Here is a 20,274-nt window from a genome sequence, read left to right on the forward strand (position 1 = left end):
TATTAAAAATATATATTGTTTGCCTATCTCAGTATATTTAAATATGTATTATAAGGAATAATTACTGTTAATAAAATAGATGGTAGTGATATATTAATAGTCTGCTACAATAAATGCAGACACTTAGAAAGAGAAGCTAATCACTAACGCAAAGAAGACAAGTGCATTTCAAAGGAAAGTATTTTTTCAGAATATAAACATCTTCTAATGTCCTTAGCTATAATATATCAAAGGATTACACCACAAATAAAGTGTATTTTAGTGAAGTGAAGTGTTCACTTACTGGCTTATGTATGTTACCATTCCTGATGTCCGATTTGTGTCCATTTATTCTTTTGCGGAGGGACTGTCCCGTTTGGCCAATGTACATAGCAGAGGGGCATTGCTGGCACATGATGGCATATATGACATTAGAGGATGTGCAGGTGAATGAGCCCCTGATGGTGTGGCTGATGTGGTTGGGTCCTCTGATGCTGTTGCCAGAGTAGATATGGGGACAGAGTAGGCAACGAGGTTTGCTACAGGGATAGGTTCCTGGGTTGGTGTTTCTGTGGTGTGGTGTGTAGTTGCTGGTGAGTATTTGCTTCAGGTTGGGGGGTTGTCTGTAAGCGAGGACCGGCCCGCCTCCCAAGGTCTGTGAGAGTGAGGGATCATTTTCCAGGATAGGTTGTAGATCGTGGATAATGCGCTGGAGAGGTTTTAGCTGGGGGCTGTATGTGATGGCCAGTGGTGTTCTGTTATTGTCCTTGTTGGGCCTGTCCTGCAGTAAGTGATTTCTGGGTACCCGTCTTGCTCTGTCAATCTGTTTCCTCACTTCCCCAGGTGGGTATTGTAATTTTACGAATGCATGATAAAGATCTTGTAGGTGTTTGTCTCTGTCTGAGGGGTTGGAGCAAATTCGGTTGTATCTTAGGGCTTGGCTGTAGACAATGGATCGTGTGATGTGTCTTGGATGGAAGCTGGAGGCATGTAGGTACGTATAGCGGTCAGTAATAAATCTGTTAGTCTTTAAGGTGCCACCAGACTCCTTGTTGTTTTTGTAGATACAGACTAACACGGCTACCCCCTGATACTTGACACCATGCAAGGCACTAAATTTAGCCGTATGGAGTGGAAATCCATCAACCTCAACAAAAAACTTGCACAGATACAGACAGACATCATCTTCCTCTCCAAATGCAAACAGATGGACATCATACCAAAAGGACTGAAGGTAAAAAATCCATTGCAATCAACATACTACACTGAGTATGGTGAGAGAACTGGAGACTCTCATACAATACCAGCCTTCTACACAAACTTCCACGTGGCTGGACTTTACAAAAATGAGACAAGCCATTTACAATGCACACTTCACTTCTCTACAGAGGAAAAAGGACTGTAAGCTATCTAAACTAATACCTGCCACTGGGGGCTATAACAATGGTACCCTCAACTCATCTAACAACATTGTCAATCTTTCCAACCACACACTTAGCCCAGCAGAAGAGTCTGTCCTATCTCGGGGACTCTCTTTCTGTCCCACCATCCCCACGAACATGATACAGTTCTGCGGTGATCTGGAAGCTTACTTTCGTCGTCTCCGACTCAAGGAATATTTTCAATGCACCACTGAACAGTGCACTGACCCACAGGAACCCTCCTACCAACACTACAAGAAGAAGAACTCTGTGTGGACTCCTCCTGACGGTCGAAATGACAGACTGGACCTCTACATAGAGTGTTTCCGCAGACGTGCACAGGCTGAAATTGTGGACAAACAACATCACTTGTCCCATAACCTCAGCCGTACAGAACGCAATGCCATCCACAGCCTCAGAAACAACTCTGACATTATCATCAAAGGGGCTGACAAAGGAGGTGCTGTAGTCATAATGAACAGGTCAGATTATGAACAGGAGGCTGCCAGGCAACTCTCCAAGACCACATTCTACAGGCCACTATCCTCTGATCCCACTGAGGAATACCAAAAGAAACTACACCATCTGCTCAAGAAACTCCCAGCTACAGTATGGGAACAAATCTACATGGACACACCCGCAGAACCCCGACCAGGGGTATTCTATCTGCTACCCAAGATCCATAAACCCGGAAACACTGGACGCCCCATCATCTCAGGCATTGGCACTCTGACAGCAGGATTATCTGGCTATTTGGACTCTCTCCTCAGACCCTATGCTACCAGCACTCCCAGCTATCTTCGAGACACCACCGACTTCCTAAGGAAACTACAATGCATTGATGTTCTTCCTGAAAACACCATCCTGGCCACCATGGATGTAGAAGCACTTTATACCAATATTCCACATGAGGATGGACTACAAGCTGTCAGGAACAGTATCCCTGATGAGGCCACAGCAAGCCTGGTGGCTGAGCTTTGTGACTTTGTCCTCACCCACAACCACTTCAGATTTGGGGACAACTTATACCTTCAAGTCAGTGGCACTGCTATGGGTACTCGCATGGCCCCACAGTATGCCAACATTTTTATGGCTGACTTAGAACAACGCTTCCTCAGCTCTCGTCCCCTAATGCCCCTCCTCTACTTGAGCTATATTGATGCCATCTTCATCATATGGACCCACGGAAAGGAGGCCCTTGAAGAATTCCACCTGGACTTCAACAATTTCCACCCCACCATCAACTTCAGCCTGGACCAGTCCACACAAGAGATCCACTTCCTGGACACTACAGTACAAATAATTGATGGTCACATAAACACCACCCTATACCGGAAACCTACTGACCGCTATACGTACCTACATGCCTCCAGCTTCCATCCAAGACACATCACACGATCCATTGTCTACAGCCAAGCCCTAAGATACAACCGAATTTGCTCCAACCCCTCAGACAGAGACAAACACCTACAAGATCTTTATCATGCATTCGTAAAACTACAATACCCACCTGGGGAAGTGAGGAAACAGATTGACAGAGCAAGACGGGTACCCAGAAATCACTTACTGCAGGACAGGCCCAACAAGGACAATAACAGAACACCACTGGCCATCACATACAGCCCCCAGCTAAAACCTCTCCAGCGCATTATCCACGATCTACAACCTATCCTGGAAAATGATCCCTCACTCTCACAGACCTTGGGAGGCGGGCCGGTCCTCGCTTACAGACAACCCCCCAACCTGAAGCAAATACTCACCAGCAACTACACACCACACCACAGAAACACCAACCCAGGAACCTATCCCTGTAGCAAACCTCGTTGCCTACTCTGTCCCCATATCTACTCTGGCAACAGCATCAGAGGACCCAACCACATCAGCCACACCATCAGGGGCTCATTCACCTGCACATCCTCTAATGTCATATATGCCATCATGTGCCAGCAATGCCCCTCTGCCATGTACATTGGCCAAACGGGACAGTCCCTCCGCAAAAGAATAAATGGTCACAAATCGGACATCAGGAATGGTAACATACATAAGCCAGTAAGTGAACACTTCAATCTCACTGGTCATTCTATTACAGATTTAAAAGTCACTATCATTGAACAAAAAAACTTCAGAAACAGACTTCAAAGAGAAACAGCAGAACTAAAATTCATTTGCAAATTCAACACCATTAATCTGGGCTTGAATAGGGACTGGGAGTGGCTGGCTCACTACAGAAGCAGCTTTTCCTCTCCTGGAATTGACACCTCCTCATCTATTATTGGGAGTGGACTACATCCACCCTGATAGAATTGGCCCTGTCAACACTGGTTCTCCACTTGTGAAGTAACTCCCTGCTCTCCATGTGTCTGTATATAATGCCTGCATCTGTAACTTTCACTCTATGCATCCGAAGAAGTGAGGTTTTTACTCACGAAAGCTTATGCCCAAATAAATCTGTTAGTCTTTAAGGTGCCACCAGACTCCTTGTTGTTTTTACCACAAATAAAATGGAATTAAATAAAATAGAAGATCCATCCAGCTAATTAATTATGTTAGTTTTGAAAATGACTAATCCCATGGCAGTTCATATTGCCATAATTGTAAACATGCATTCAGACAGATTTGTTCAATCCTTGAACTAACTAGAAAAAGCCAGGTTTCAGAGTAACAGCCGTGTTAGTCTGTATCCGCAAAAAGAAGAACAGGAGTACTTGTGGCACCTTAGAGACTAACAAATTTATTAGAGCATAAGCTTTCGTGGACTACAGCCCACTTCTTCGGATGCATATAGAATGGAACATATATTGAGGAGATATATATACACACACACAGAGAGCATAAACAGGTGGGAGTTGCCTTACCAACTCTGAGAGGCCAATTAATTAAGAGGAAAAAAAAAAAAAAACTTTTGAAGTGATAATCAAGCTAGCCCAGTTCAGACAGTTTGATAATAAGTGTGAGAGTACTTACAAGGGGAGATTGAGTCAATGTTTGTAATGGCTCAGCCATTCCCAGTCCTTATTCAAACCGGAGTTGATTGTGTCTAGTTTGCATATCAATTCTATCACTTCAAAAGTTTTTTTTTTTCCCCTCTTAATTAATTGGCCTCTCAGAGTTGGTAAGACAACTCCCACCTGTTTATGCTCTCTGTGTGTGTGTATATATATCTCCTCAATATATGTTCCATTCTATATGCATCCGAAGAAGTGGGCTGTAGTCCACGAAAGCTTATGCTCTAATAAATTTGTTAGTCTCTAAGGTGCCACAAGTACTCCTGTTCTTCTTTTTGTAGAAAAAGCCAGTTAATAAGGGTATGTTGAAAAGTCTACTGTAACTTTATTGGGAAGATAATTTATTTACTTTATTTTTAACAATACATTCAGTCATTTGGTAGTTTGACTAGCTGATAAGATATATATGGCCAGATCTGCACATTTTCTAAGAACAAGATTTTGCCCTGGTACCACTATGCAAGCTTCCCCCTTATCTCCTGTAAATCCTGTGTGGCAGTTTACTGTCCTCCACACCAGAGATTCTGTTAAAGATCAGCAATGCTGTATCTATAATTCTACCTAACCTAATACCCAACCCCTCTCTCTGGGTACGTCTTCACTACCTGCCGTATCGGCGGGTAGCAATCGATTTATCCGGGATCAATATATCGCGTCTCATTAAGACGCGATATATTGATCCCTGAATGCGCTCACTGTCGACTCTGGAACTCCACCAGAGCGAGCGGCGGTAGCGCAGTCGACGGGGGAGCTGCAGCCATCGATCCCGCGCCGTCTGGACCCCAGGTAATTCGATCCAAGATACTTCGACTTCAGCTACGCTATTCGCGTAGCTGAAGTTGCGTATCTTGGATTGATTTTCTCCCCCTCCCCGCCAGTGTAGACCAGCCCTCTGTCTCTTAGGCCCTATTTTCTTTCTGGACTGCTAACCTTCCTTCCTTTTCCTCTGATAAAAGTGTATTCAAATATACCCTGGTATCTCCATCTTTTAAATATAAAAATCCTAACCTTGACTCTGCCTGTTCTTCCAACAACTATCCTGTCTTCACTTATTCTCCTTTAGCTTCAAACTCATTGAGTAGACTGTGTTTACAAGATATGTATTACCTCTCTCACCTCAGACTCTGTATTTTACCCATTCCAATTTGGCTTCAGCCCATTCCAATCTCTTGAAAGCGCTCTCAAAATTTGAAATGACCTCTTTATGGCTAATTTTTGAGGCTTATATTCCATGCTCAAACTTTCTGCTGCCATTGATACCAGACACACACTCCTCCGTTAGCTTCTGTGACTTGTCCTCCCTCCCTTGGTTCTCTTCCTCTCATTCTGGCCACTCTTTCAGCATCTTTCAATGACATTATCTTGTTTCCATTCTCTCTCTCTCTCTCTCTCTCTCTCTGTTGGAGCTCTCTCAAGTTTCCTTCCATTCTTGGCTCTCTCCTCTTCTCTTTTCATCCCTAGTCTTTGGGTGACTTCATTAGTTCCATGGACTTAACTATATTCTTTAAAAGGATTACCCTCAAATATACTTTTTCTTTGAATACCTATCTCCTGTGGTTCAATATGCATCAGTTTCTCAGACTAACTTTGCACCCTTTACTCGTCTTTCCCTGATTTGTTAATTTTGATTCCCACCCCCGCAACCTCAGAGTTGCACTAATGCTAGATTTCACTCCCACAGGACTATAAACACAATTGATCCAAAATCCCTCCCTAAATACAAATAATTACACAAACACAAACTACAGAATTAATCAGTCATACAATAATAGTTAGTAAATAAGAAAGTGAAAATATAGGTTCTGCAACTAGTCATACAGAAATATGATCAGCTTTGTTGACAAAATCAGGTGGGGTTCAGGAGAAACAGTGAAAGGTGCCAGTCCACAGAAATTTCATAGTCCAGAGAAAGTAGTGTTTTAGTCACACTTCAAACAGCTTTTTTCCAATCCATTTTATAAAATTCAGATGGAATTGCAATCATGCCTCCTGTACATAGGTCATAATTCTAGGCACTGTGTTTTAATAACTATTAATTATAGTTACACAAAAAGTTAATATTTGGACTCAGATGAGTAGATAAAATGAGGGACATTATTACACAACTCCAAATTATGATTCTTGGAGAAAGAAGTGATATTATACCTTAACTTGTATTTTAATACCTTTTTCAAAGAAATCTCAAACCTGCCCTACTATGATGTCTGAGAGGAAACTCTCTGGTTGGCATCAGGGCTTCAAGGGACATTAAAACTGGGGCAGAAAAAATTATCTAGATGGTGGGGACAGAAAGCTTAAGTGACTCATCCAAAGTAAATCAGGAAGCTAGTCTCAGAACTAGGATTAAAATTCAGGTCTCCCAACTTCTAAACCTACAGTTAGGTCCACTAGATCACTATGTCACCTCCCAGGCAAGTCATTTAACCATTCTGCATTCAGTTTCCTCAGGACACACTGACCTTTTTCTGAGACCACAAACCCAGAGGGAAGAGAGGAGCTGATCAGCTGTTCTACTATGTCCTCTCTCAGCTTTTACAGCAGTGTGCATTTTTTGGAATTGTGCTAGAGGCTGCTGCAGTACTAACCTTTTTCTCCCCTGTCCAAATTTCCTCCCCTAGAGTGGGTCCAGTAGGTGGATATAGTGTCAGTGGTCAGAAAACTGATCACATATAAATTTGAGTCTAAGGTTTCAGGCGTTTTTGCTTTATTCCCCCTGAAAAAACATGAGAACTAATTTATATTGGGAAAAATATATTTCCTCATCTTTTTATTACTGCTGAAGGGAGTTTATTCAAACTTTTAAAAATAATTTAACTTTGGACAGAGACAAAGCATAGAATATTTCAGTTTCAAATACAAATGCTTTGGAAAGCTTTTAGTGGAGGTTATAAGAGAAACTGTTCTGCATCCTAGACTATAGCTGTTGCTACTTGCTGCTCTCAAACGGAAAAAAAAAAATTAAAACATTAACAAATCTGTTTCTAATGTTTTGATTTGTCAATTACTCAAATGAGTCCTTTTTCCTAAGGGCTGTGCATGACCATGGATCAATGTGTTTAAGGTGGTAAAACTGCTCACAGTACAAAACTAAAACGTTAATATTTGTACAGTACTTTGAAAAATGTAAAGTACAAGATAAATGCTAAGTATTATTACTATAAAGGATTACTATCACACTATAGGTTATCCAAATCCACTAAACTGTATTAATTTTGACTGCAAAATTTTCCAGGTTTACATGCTAAATACTGATTTTTGCCTTATCAGTTGGCAGGTTATTATTAATCCTATGAAAAGGAAGGGGATTGAAAGGGGAAGCAGGTAGCCAATTCCTGCAGTGGCAGGGAGAACAGATTGGGGAGTGCCTGGACTATTAGTGATAAAGAAAAATTAAACAAGCACTTTAATGTGCATTCACAGTGAAATAACATGATTTTCACTGCATGATCACACATGTGGCTCTTTAAATGAAAATTAAGAGACAAGAAAGGGTAACAACAAGTACAACCTCAAGGTCTAAAGTAACTAACCTAACAAGAGGGAATTCTGCACCATTGTGCATGCCCAGAATTCATGTCCCCTGAAGATTTCTTTGCTTCCCTGCAGAAAAATGACTTTCTGACAGGGAAGAAAAGGGAAACTGCAAGAGCAGTCACACACCACTCCCTTGCTGCACAGGTACATCATTTCAGGCACCTGGAGCAGCCAGCAGAGAGCTAAATCACCCCAGGGCTGAGGACACCCCAACCAGCGGCTCCTACCTTGAGATGGGATCAGCTGCTAGTCCCTGCTGGGCTGGAGGCAGGAGAGGACGGGACTTCCTCTTCCCCTGAAAGGAGTGGCTGGGGCCATGTCAGACCCACCCTCAGAAATCTCCCCCAGCTGCAGGAAGCTCAGCATCCTCCCCTGTTTCCTGCCCGCATCGCTCCTCAGCTGCAAGGGAGAGGTCACTGAACAGGGAGCTGCTCCCCCATCTGCCCAACCTCCATGCATCTGGATCTCTCATACCCAGACCCCCTACCAAGCCTGACCCTCACCCAGAACCCCCCTAGTCCGCCATGCCCCAACCCCATCCCATTGAACCTCAACCCCTGCATCTGCAGTCTCCCTGCACCCAGACCCCTGCCTCTGGTCCCCCACCCCTGCATCCAGACCACCCCCCATTGAACTCCCTGCACTCAAACCCCCACCCTGACAAGCCTGAGCCCCCATATCCAGACCCTCAACTAGCTGCATCAGACCCCCACCCCACCAAGCCCCACTCCCCCAGCTCCCAGCCCCCCTGCTGAGTCCCCCACACCCAGACTCCTACACTGAGCCCCCACCACTTTCACTTGGAAGTCCCTGCAGAGTCCCATTTCCCCTGCACATGGAACCCCTCCAACGAGCCTCTGTGCATCCAGGTCCTCCCACACCTAGACTCCACACTGAACTACCTGCATCAGGACTGTCCCACACAGAATCCTCTCAACTCACACCTGGATCCCACACACAGAGTCCCTCCACACTTGGATCCTGCCCGGTTGAGCCTGCCTGCCCCACATCTGGGGCAGGACCCCAGGGTGTTTCTGGGGCAGGCCCAGGACTTGTGCTGTGTCAGGGTTGGTTGCAGCCTCACTACTGAGTCCATGTCCTGGGGTGGGGAGGCTGGAGGGTGAACTCTCATCTTCGTACAGCCAGTGCCCTGTGTTCCCCATTGCCATGCTGGAGCCTCTGCATTTATTTATTGACAAATAAAACTTGCAGAATTTTGCATAAATTTTAAAATATTGTGTGCAGAATTTTAATTTTTTGGCACAGAATTTTTAATTTTTTGGTGCAGAATCCCCTCAGGAATAACCTTCTCAAAAAAGGCTGTATATGAACTATGTCTATACATATAATAGCTGCTCCATTTGCCTAGACCATCACCGTAATGCTAATACTTAATTTGTTGTGAAGTGCTTTGAGATTCATGAGCTAATTTAAATTACTTTAAAACAAAGTTAGGTTTAATGTACGATTACCTGCACCACTTGTAACTTTGTTTATAAGCTCTATATGTATTTAGGTACAACTTGACTTCTAATACAGTCCATATTTTTTGGAACAATCTTGCAACTTCATAATAAAATAAAAGTTCAGAAAACATGCTATGTTGTACATCACTATCATAATTTGTTGAATTGAGAGAAAATATGGCATTTGCTACAAACTTCCACGGTCACAAATATGAATGCAATACACCATTTGATACATCAGCAATTATAACTTGTCTGAAGAACCTAGAATAACTGTTGTTGTTTTTTTTACACCACAGTGTTTACTTTGTATATTTATGACTGCATTACTGATTTTCTACACATGAAAGTGTGCACGAAGTTTTAAGCAGCGTCTTTACCTTTTTACTAACCTGTAAGGCTATCTGGACGTGGTGGTACCATTCTCTCATAGATATCATATTGCTGTCCATAGTGGTCAATGTCATGAATTGTTCTTTGTAATGTTGTTCCCAAATGCTGTGGAACTGCAGTCATGCCAGCGCGTTTTGGGGAAGAAGATCCCATCTGGGCTTGAGATGGAGAAGCTACTCTTGTCTGTGCATCAGTTAGGGCAAGAGGTGAGCCCACTCTGACAGATGTTTGGTATTGAGAAGTTCCTCCACTGGGGTTAGCTGCCTGCCTAGATGTGACTGAACCGATCCGCCGTACAGCTGCTGGTGAAGCAGGTCTCTGTGTTGTATAGGGAGATGTTGCTCGCTGTACAGGTAATGTAGTGGATGAATATGCACTAGAAGTAAGGGGTCGTGATTCAGTAACTGATGGAGAACCATAACCACTTCCTACAGAAGTTCTTAGTGACCCCCTTGAAGGAGAAACACCTGTGCTGATAACATAAGAAGGAGACTGTGCTCTGGATGGAACAGAACTAACACGTCTCATCGCTCGGTTGGCAGCAATATTTACGGAGGGCTATTTAAGAAGAAAAACAAAATGAGTTTTATTAATTTCAAATATTTTGGCTCTGTGATTATTTTCATTTTTTATTGAAACAGAAAAGCCATCGGAAAAAGCATATCATTCAATACAGTATAAAACTGACCACACAAGTAAGGATTAAATTTACAGTCTCTCTACTTCTTACATTTCCTTTATATTATGTCTTTCTCCCTGGGAAAACACATTAGTTGAATTCTTCACTTATTCTCCACCTCTTCTCCATCTAGAATATTCCATAATATCAAATCAAAATATGAAGACTGATATCACTCCATTTTGTACTTCTGAGTGCGTCTCCGCTTCTTTTTTTGTTAACATACTAACATTTTTTCACCCCCAGTTCTAATAACTAATTAGTGTTGAATCCTATCTGTAGTTATATATATAGTTCTATTATAAAGGAGATAAAACTGAAAGAAAGTAGGACTGATACCAGTCTGTGATTCAAGAAAGAGCTGAAAAAACAAAGGGTAGCAGAAGGAGATAAAACAAACATTGCCTGTCTTTAACATAAGACTTAAACAGAGGCATAAATCTATGATTAAGATTTTTGTCTTCCCTAAAGTTAAATTGCTTCAATTGCGGTTTTATCGAGTTAGGATACAAATAATGTACTCTTTTGCCTGCTGTACTTAGAAGAGTTTATTGGGTTTCAGTTACAATACCAACACTGGATGCATAATAATTTTAGTAAATAAATACTCTTCTGGCTGTCTACCACTTAGATTACTATTTACCCAGAAAAATGTTACTATTTAATTAATTTGAAATGTTTCAAAGGAACTTTATTAATTCTTGCCTATAATAAAAAATCTAGAACTAGGCATATATTTGTGTTCAAAATGTATTTCAGAGCAACAACGAAGCTGAAAAAAGCATTTGTTATGTTGCGTACCTGAACTAAAGTTTGTCCTTCAGCCCGTGAGTTTCTCACCAAATGATTACTAGTGGTTCCAGTAAGTGAATGCTGCTGTCTATTTTCTGACTTGCCCAAGTTCTGGCTGTTATGGAAACTGCTTACTTCCTGATAACCACTGTCAGAATAAGAATTCATTTGTGTTGAACTTCTTGAGTTACCTACTGACCCTGCAGATATAAAACCAGTATGAGAAAAAAAGCTATTACACAATTCTGACACAATCAATAAAGAAATAAACTTTCAGTATTTAAAATGAGTACAACAGACCCTCACTTTCATGGAGAGATGTCTGTTCTGGTGAGCAGAGGTTCCCTTGTTCTGGCTCTGTTCTAACCTGATAAGTATTGATATGGACACTCTCAGACACTCTGGGTTTGCTTACATCTGTAGTTGGCACATCTGAAAGCAGAGTTCAATTAGTTAAAGCTAACGTTGCTTATATAACTGACAGTACTTTTCTAGTACTTTGTTATTGTCTTATAAACCACCTGTTACAAAGAACTTAGATGCTATATAATAGGAGAGGCACAGTTCCATTGGTATGTCAGTACCAACTAATCATATGCAATTTATCTGAACCTTACACATGAGAAGCTCTTCAAGCTAGTTTCTTACATTTTTGAAGGTGGTATAAAATTTTGAGTTTTGTTATACTTCCCCTGCCTATTTTGATGCAAAATGCAGATTCATATCTCACAACTATGCAGCGTATTATTTAAGATGTGATTCTACTATGAAGTGACTGCAAAAATGGCACCTTCTAATTGAATGGATATCTACACTAGCACTTTCGTTGGTCAAACTTTTGTTACATCGGGGTGTGAAAAAAATACCCTCTCCCCCCTACCAGCATAAGTTTCATCGACAGAAGCTCTGGCGTGGACAGCGCTACATTGCTGGGAGATGTTCTACTGGTGACATAGCTACTGCTGTACGTTGAGGGTGATTTAATCATGTTGACAGGAGAGCTCTCTCCTGTTGGCAAAGAGCAGCTACATGGGACACCTTACAACAGAGCAGCTGCAGTGGTACAGCTGTAAGGTCTCTGGTGTAGACATAGCCTTATTCTCTGTGTGTGTCAATCTGCAGATTGTAGTGCCAATAAGTTTTTATTTGTTAACTCCTTTATTACTACAGGACCAACATAATTAAAAGGCTGTCTGAATTATATTCCTACTTTTGCATCACCAACATAAATGTTTACAAAGTCATTTATGCACATAAAAATCAGTTGAGTAAAATGAGCCTACACACAAGTGCCTCTAAGAACCTAATTTGGCTTGAATAACCTTTATTATTATGAATGATAATGTCTAAAGGAAAGAATCCAGCTTTACTTTCAGATCCCAATTTGAGATTGCAGAACAGAGTTCAAAAAACTATGTTTACATGTAAACTTTCACATTTGATAAGAATCATTGAGACACAGCAAACAGGACAACCTATGACTATATTTTAATTACATTTCAGATCAGAACCATACTGTCTACCATAAATCAGTGAAAAATCTGAAACAATCCTTGAACAACTTTCCTTATTATGTCTATTTTCTTCTGAGCACACAAGCAGTTTTACTGAATGGTGCTTTACAAAAGATGTGTTACTAGTGTTGATTATAGTATTTTAACAAGAAAATAGAGCATTAAAACTTTTAGTTTGGGAAATCTATCTTATGTAAGAATTACATTGACTTTAATATATAAAGAAAAGGTGTGTGTAATTTCAGCCTTACACTATTCCTTCAAATAATTCCTTCATTAAATCAATTTGTTTTTTTTTAATTCTATTTGCATGACAAGCTTATACTTCCAGTTTTGAGCAGCATAAGACCCTTTGTTCTGTAGATCTATCATTTTTGCCCCTATTTTTCACTCATGTGATCAGTTATCATTATAACAATATTCTCTCCTGCCAAAAAAGTACATAGCTCCATTAAATGATAGGCAAAGTGGAAAGGGTACTCACATCTACAAGGGGGTATCCATTCCAACATAAATAAACATCTATAGTTACACCTAAACCCAAATTTATTCTGTTTTGTAGTGCAGATATTAGATGCTGAGACAATCACTAGTTCCTCTTCTGGGATCAGTTTTAATGTTTTGTATTTTCAAGAGAAAATAATCTCTGCAGATATATTTCAATAACAAGTTTCAAGTAGTATGTTTTCATTCCTTCAGAAGTGATTTTGCTACCAATAAATGGATTTTACAAGATGCCAACAACCCCGTTAGATAAATTTCATTTAAGATGGTTGCTGAATGGCTTCAAGATGTCAATGAGTATTTTACATTCAATAAACATGATTTCTCCCAAAATATTGGGTGCTTTGCTTTCATTATCTAAAAGTTTTTCAAGACCGGAGACAAATGTAGATGAAGTTTAAATGTGTAATGGGGTGTCAAATAAGAGGGACATTTTTAACCTATGATATGGTTTCTGAAATGTTGGGCATCCAGACATTCATGAGGCTGGCAATTAAGATGCAGACACCTTCTGTGACAGAGTGGGATATGTATAGGTCAAACCATTGTGATCTCCATGTTGTAGTACTAAACCCATGTTAAACCTTGCACAAGGCAAGGTTATTATGATGTATTCCAGAAAGCCACCGTGCCCAAGAAAGATGCTTGACATCTCCTTGAAGGATGATCTCAGAAGTCATTATCAAGACAATAACTGAGGGCATTGACTCTGATTGTCCTTCAGTTACCAGCCCATAACCATGAAACAATCTACTCCCTACACACAAGCCTGACTGAGAGAAGGGGCTGGAGTTTCCTCGACCTGGAGACTATATTTAAGGAAAAAGTGCTTCTCGGGGCAGAAGGGTGGAAGACAAATCCATTGCCACATGCAAGATGACTGGGCTGGAGAGACAGAAGGTAGGCAGGAAGAATTATGCCTAGCCAGTAATTCTAACAAGAATGCAGATTCAAAGAAGGGGGAGATCAGTCTTAGGAGCCCGGGTCAGGCAGTGGTTGGAGCTCAGGACTTTTATTATTTTGCAAAGATCTGTAACTCTCTAGTGCTTAAGAGTAAAGTGACTGTAGTTAAGAAATTCCTTTGCTAGGCCTGTGTTCCTTGCACTCATGTCCCATTGTTCCCAAAGAGGTTAAATTAGGAGCCAGCTAGGTAGAACTTTAAGGGAGTGGGTGTAAGCAACTAGGGGTATTGTGAGGTCTGAGGAACTGCATTTAGGGACTAGAGCAGCTGGACTGTGGCATCCCACATTTCAAAGGGCTCACACAAGAAACCTGTGCCTGGGAGTGTGGCCTAGAGAGACAAGAGCTACAAACCAGTGATTAGACTCTACCCAGATCCAGCTAGCTTAGAAGCACAAGCATATTTGTGTTCACTTACTACATACTAGTGACTGGCCAAAGGGGGACTGGAGCCAGTTGCAATAGACATAAATAACTAGTTCTGGCTTCTGTGAAGGAAATGTCCCTGTACATTCACATTTATGGGATCTGAGACCCAGTGCCCACTGAACTTCAGGAATATTTGAGAAGGCAATGCTATCATATGAACTCAGTATTGCAGATCTAAATGTTTGGAGCTGAGATTCCTTTACTCCATTCAGGGCCAGCTCTAGGCACCAGAAAACCAAGCACATGCTGGGGGCAGCACAATTTCAGGGGCGGCAAAAAACCTAGAGCCGGCCCTGACTCCATTAACTTTAATTTAAGCATGTGTGTAGTCACCATATACTTAAATGTTTTGCTGGACTGGGGCCAGAGTGTTCAGTACCTTGCAGTATCAAGCCCCAAAAGAAGATGTAGGAAGCCAAGGAAATAACCAGTATGGTTAAACTGCAAGGTTTAAGAGATTATTTAAGTCAAATTGGTATCCCTGAGAAAATGGAAATCCAGTCAAAAAGGTATATATAAAGCAAATAGCTGAAGAGAATAAAACAAAGAATTTTTTTAAGTACTTCAGAAGCAAGCAACTTATGAAAGAATTGATAAGTTGACTGAACTACCAGGAAAAAAATGAGCAATTGACAAGGGTAATAACAATGCAGAGAAGTAAAATTATTTAATTGCATCAGTCTTCAGAGTGGAGGATGTTTGGGAGACACCTAACCTGGACTTATTCATTTCAGATAATAAAGCTGAGATAATTTCAGAAATGGGGATATTAAAAGAGATGATGCTAGAACACTCTGGTAAAGAACAACCATTTCTGAGGGCTGGATAGTATGTACCCAAGAGTTCTGAAGTAATTTAAGAATGAAGTGGTTGAATTGCTAATAATAATAAGGAATCGCCTTAAAATTGGCTTCTATACCAGAGGTTAGAGAGCAGCAAACTTTGTAATTGAATTCTATAAAGGTGCTAGAGTGATTCTGGAAATGACACGAATGAGTGTTATTTCAGTATCAAGTAAATTTCATTTAAAAAAATTAAAAATAGAATTATAATACACACAGACGAAGAGATGATATGGACAAACCAGCTGGGCTTCTGTGAAGGAAATTTGTGCTTCTCTCTAATCTACCATTTTTTAACTATCTAGAATTTTAAAGTGAATAACTTTGTTATAAGTTATTTTGATTTTCAAAAAAAAATTGACTGTCTTAAGAAGCCATTAAGAAAAATTAGTTAATTATGGGTGAGAAAGTACTGTTATTGATTAGAATATGGATTAGAGACAAAACAGAATATTTAGAAATAGTCAGTTATCATCACTATGGTTGACGAAATTCAGGGCGATCCAATGCAAGGCAATGCACATTAGTTCACAGTATTCCTAACACTCATGCACAATGAAGGCTCCTACATTAACTGTAATCACTCAGGAAAAAAAAAGACCTGTGTGTCATGTGGACTTCTGCTCAGTGCTCCTCCTTGGTCAAAAGAGAAAAAAAAAAAAAATCTTAGGACATATAAAGAATGGGATAAAAAAGTAACAATGAACATATTTTGTCAGTGATGCTTCCTCAACTAGAATATTGTGTCAAGTTCTGTTTACCTGGCCTCAGAAAGATATAGCAGAAATAGAAGTGGTCCCCAAATGGGCAATGAAAATGATCAGTTTAGAACAGGGGCTCTCAAACTCTGGGTCTGGACCTCAAAGTGGGTCCCAAACCCATTTTAATGGGGTTGCCAGGGTTTCCTTAGACTTTCTGGGTCCTGGGGCTAAAGCCAAAGCCCGAGCCCCACTGTCTGGGACCGAAGCCCAAGCCCTGGGCCTTTTGGCTTCGGCTTTGGTCTCCCTTCCCCCTCCCGCCAGAGGCAGTGGGGTTTGGGCTTTGGACCCTCCAGCCTTCCCTGGGGCGATGAGGCTTGAGTGGGCTCAGGCTTTGATCCCCCCTCCAAAGGTCATGTAATAATTTTTGTTGTCAGAAGGGTATCACGGTGCAATGAAGTTTGAGAACCCCTGGTTTAGAAAGTAGATTAAAGAAGTGACCATATTATACTTGATGAAAGTAAATTGGGCTCTCCTATTTACACTGTCTCATAACACAAGAACTAGGGGACTTTCCATTTCAATGAATGGCAACATATTTAAAAAAAAAACTTTTATTGGTTTTTAACATAATTAATTAATCTGTGGAACTCATAGTCACAAGCTATCATTGAGGCCATGAGCATAGTAGGATTCATTCAAAGAAATGTTGGATATTTTAAAAAACACAGTGATGGAGCGATAAAAACCTTCATCTATCAGGGCATGAACCAACCTCTGTGGGGATTAAGACAAAATTTCCCATATTGGCATGTTATTCTCTAATTGAGAGAATTGGGGTTTTTAAACATTTTGCTCTTAAGTATCTACTACAGACACTGTCAGAGACCAGATATCTGACTAAATGGACAAAGGATCAGGTGTGACATGGTAATTCCTATGATTTAGAAAAGGTATTTTAAAATAAATGTTCTCATTGCTTAAAAATTCTTCAGTTCTAATAAAAGGAACCATAAAGAGTCATCTCTCTCAACAAGTATCAAAGGAAATTATGTTTCATATGATTATGTGATAATGGATTCCAGAATGTGATCTTGTGGAATCAAAACTGGTTTTTCTTTCAAGAATTTTTCAGATAAATTGAAAATAAAGTGATGAAAGTCACAACATTATGATAATGTTGACACTTTGTAGAAATGTGGATTCACATACAGTAGGTTTCTATTCAATGTAACAGAACAAAGGTGGAGGCAATTTGATTTTCACTCTTTTCAAAAGAAATGCATGTAGTTGTTTACATCTTCAAAGAGTTCCAATTTGAATCTTGAAGATAAAAGTCTAATAGTTGCTATTTTTAAACCTACCCTTTCAATTCACCATCAATTCTTTAAAAGATAAGGATATTTCAAACATTTACTGTAATGGCATACATTACAAAATAACAGGCTGGTCATAAAATGTTAAAGGGTTTGATAGTGAAATAAAAGTATTAACTTTTCTCAGCAATGTAGACTGCTCAACTATTTTGAAGATGGTTCATTCATTTTAATGCAGCATGACTTAGGCTCTTTCCAAGAACTACATTAAATACATAGCATTAAAGGGGTGCTGATTTATTAGAGCTATCAGCCTGAAAAAGGAATATTAAACCATCAACGTTGGCTCTCTAGTAAAAAATTTAAAATAAAATAAAACAAAAGAAAAACTCTTGGCATTTTTCAAACACTGTGGGTTACCCCTAGTATCCTTTACAAGATCCTCCCCAAGAAAATAATCTCAAAATCAAAAACCCTGACTTTGGCTAAGTGCATAATGCCGGCTATATTGCCAGTGCCATTACATTTTTAAATTAATTTGTTTGTTCAGTACTTCAGTAATCTTGTTTCTCTTACTTCTGGCATCCCAAGCCATAACTGAAGACTATATCTGAAAAGGCCATTTTAGGATCCCATGAATATTCTGAAAATATATATAGATTTGGACCTATGCCTTGTAAGGCTACAGGTTATTTGGAAATACAGTAGGTGATATTTGATCTTTGTTTTTGTTTTTTTTAAAAGATATCCTGGTAAAATCTTTAAGGCATTTCGACATGCTATTTTATCACTTTATTTTGTCTCATATTGTAATTTGTTAAAAATGTATAAACTTCAAATAAGAACACAAAACAGAAAGCCATTATTCAAAGAATAATCTCCAACTGGATACCGGTATTACTACAGAAGCTGCATACTTATGAGACAAGGACCCCTCCTGCCTATTTTACTGCAGTAGCTAGATTCTTGGTTGGAAAGACCTGACCATCTTGGTGCCATGTCTGAAGCACCACTTTTTTCTGTGCTATTATCAGACTGTCTACTTTATTGAAGATTGGTTTTGTGAAAGGTATTTCCATGAGGATTGCTAAGAAAGCCAATGAAAATACAGGATTAACCACTGTGGGAAAAATTCATGTTAATTTTGCCAAATGCAGCAGTGTATATCTCCCCTTCTCACACCTAGCATGAGGTCATAATTTGTTATTTTATTATTAAATATTTATATTGCAATAGCATCTCAAGGATTGGGGTACTGGACAAACAAAGTTGCTGTTCGCTGCCATGAAGAGCTTATGATTTAAGATAAGGGGCATAAAGATGGGAAAGCGAAGGATACAGTTCTACACACACACACACACACACACACACACACACACACACAATTATAAACAGAGAAAATATGCCCATTTGCTCCTCAACTAAGCTATCATTAATTTATTGATTTCTTGTAAATGTCACATCAGAGGTGGATATTGAGATGACAATTGGAAGGGACGATAATGTAGTGATCTTAGAGATGAGTACAGGGAGATCTTCCCATTCCTAAAAAGAACTGCAGAAGACTGCATGAAAAGGAGTGTGTGTGCAAATGCACGTGTAGCTGACAAAAGGGCAGACAAGGCTGGAAAAGACAAGGAAGTGGGGAAATATGTTATAAAAAGCAATGCAAGACAAGTGGTAGAGCACAATTTGAAGGGTCTTGAAGGAAATAGAAATTAATGTCGTGAATCAGGATAGGTCAGTGGAGGAATTCAATGGAACAGGTGCTGTCAGAGCAATGGATGAAGAGGATGGGCTCAGTAGCTGTGTTCTGAATAATTTGAAGGGCCAATACGAGTCTCAAAGAGGCTGAAGAGGAAGCAGGTACAGTAATCATGACAAGAGATAAACGCTCAGATGAGAGTTTTGCCTGGCAGCACAGAAAGAAAGAGATCTTAGAAATACTATAGGGGAAAAAATGCAAGTTCTCAACATAACCTAGATGTGCAAGACAAATTGAAGGTGACCTCTAGTTTATGGTCTTAGGATACAGGGACAATGTTTATGTGTGTTCAACTGCAACAGAAAATGGAGAAATTAGTGGGGTTTTGGAGGAAAGATTAAGTGTCATGTTAACGTTGATGAAAAATAGAGGTGCATTAGGATGGAGAGAAACAGAAATGTCAGTAATCAGTGTAGAAATGATAGGTGAGACATAACTGTGTGAGATCACCCAGACAGGGGAACCAGAGATAGAGCCCCGAGAAGCAGAGGTCAGGTAAGAGTTTTAAGAATGTGGTACCTAGTAAGAGGCTAGGATTGTGGACAGGGGACTCTAAATCTGGATAAATGCTCTTTAGCAAGGAATATAGCAGAACTACAGGAGAGAAAAAGTTAGTAGTTCAGAAAGTCCACCTGGTCAAAAGATTTTCTTTCAGAGGCATTTACTAGCACAGGAGCATTGATAAGAAGTAAATCTCTGGAGTAAGCCAAAGTTTGGGCCTGGAGACTGAGATGGGAGAGACAAGGAGGGAGTGCTAGAATATTTTAATTTGCTTTAAAAAAAAATCAAAATTTTATGTGACAGCTAAAGACAATGAAACTTCTCCCAAACCCTGGTAAAGGACTAACCAGGTAAACTGGTGGTACTCAGGATGAAAAACAGATGAGGTATGAAAGCAACTGCTATTACAACGCGCTTCAAATGACAGCTCTAAAACACAAGCACAGTTTATTTGTGCCTAAACTTATGAAGCAAAA

At 40.1% G+C, this 20,274-nt stretch overlaps 1 protein-coding gene across 6 annotated transcripts in view; it reads right to left on the minus strand.

The window, feature by feature from the left end:
• PKP4 (plakophilin 4) overlaps positions 1-20,274 on the minus strand; it is a 214,697-nt gene that overhangs the window by 84,695 nt on the left and 109,728 nt on the right. For 4 of the 6 annotated variants that reach the window (XM_054043463.1, XM_054043461.1, XM_054043465.1 and 1 more), the window contains 3 exons: positions 11,570-11,701; positions 11,279-11,469; positions 9,798-10,356 (listed from right to left, as the gene is read on the minus strand). In XM_054043463.1, the coding sequence (XP_053899438.1) occupies positions 9,798-10,356; positions 11,279-11,469; positions 11,570-11,701 (882 nt within the window). The remainder of the gene's footprint in view (positions 1-9,797; positions 10,357-11,278; positions 11,470-11,569; positions 11,702-20,274) is intronic. The other 2 variants (XM_054043462.1, XM_054043466.1) reach the window with 2 other exon arrangements.

The sequence above is a fragment of the Malaclemys terrapin genome, chromosome 11 (genome assembly GCF_027887155.1).
Source record: "Malaclemys terrapin pileata isolate rMalTer1 chromosome 11, rMalTer1.hap1, whole genome shotgun sequence".
NCBI classification, from domain to species: domain Eukaryota; kingdom Metazoa; phylum Chordata; order Testudines; family Emydidae; genus Malaclemys; species Malaclemys terrapin.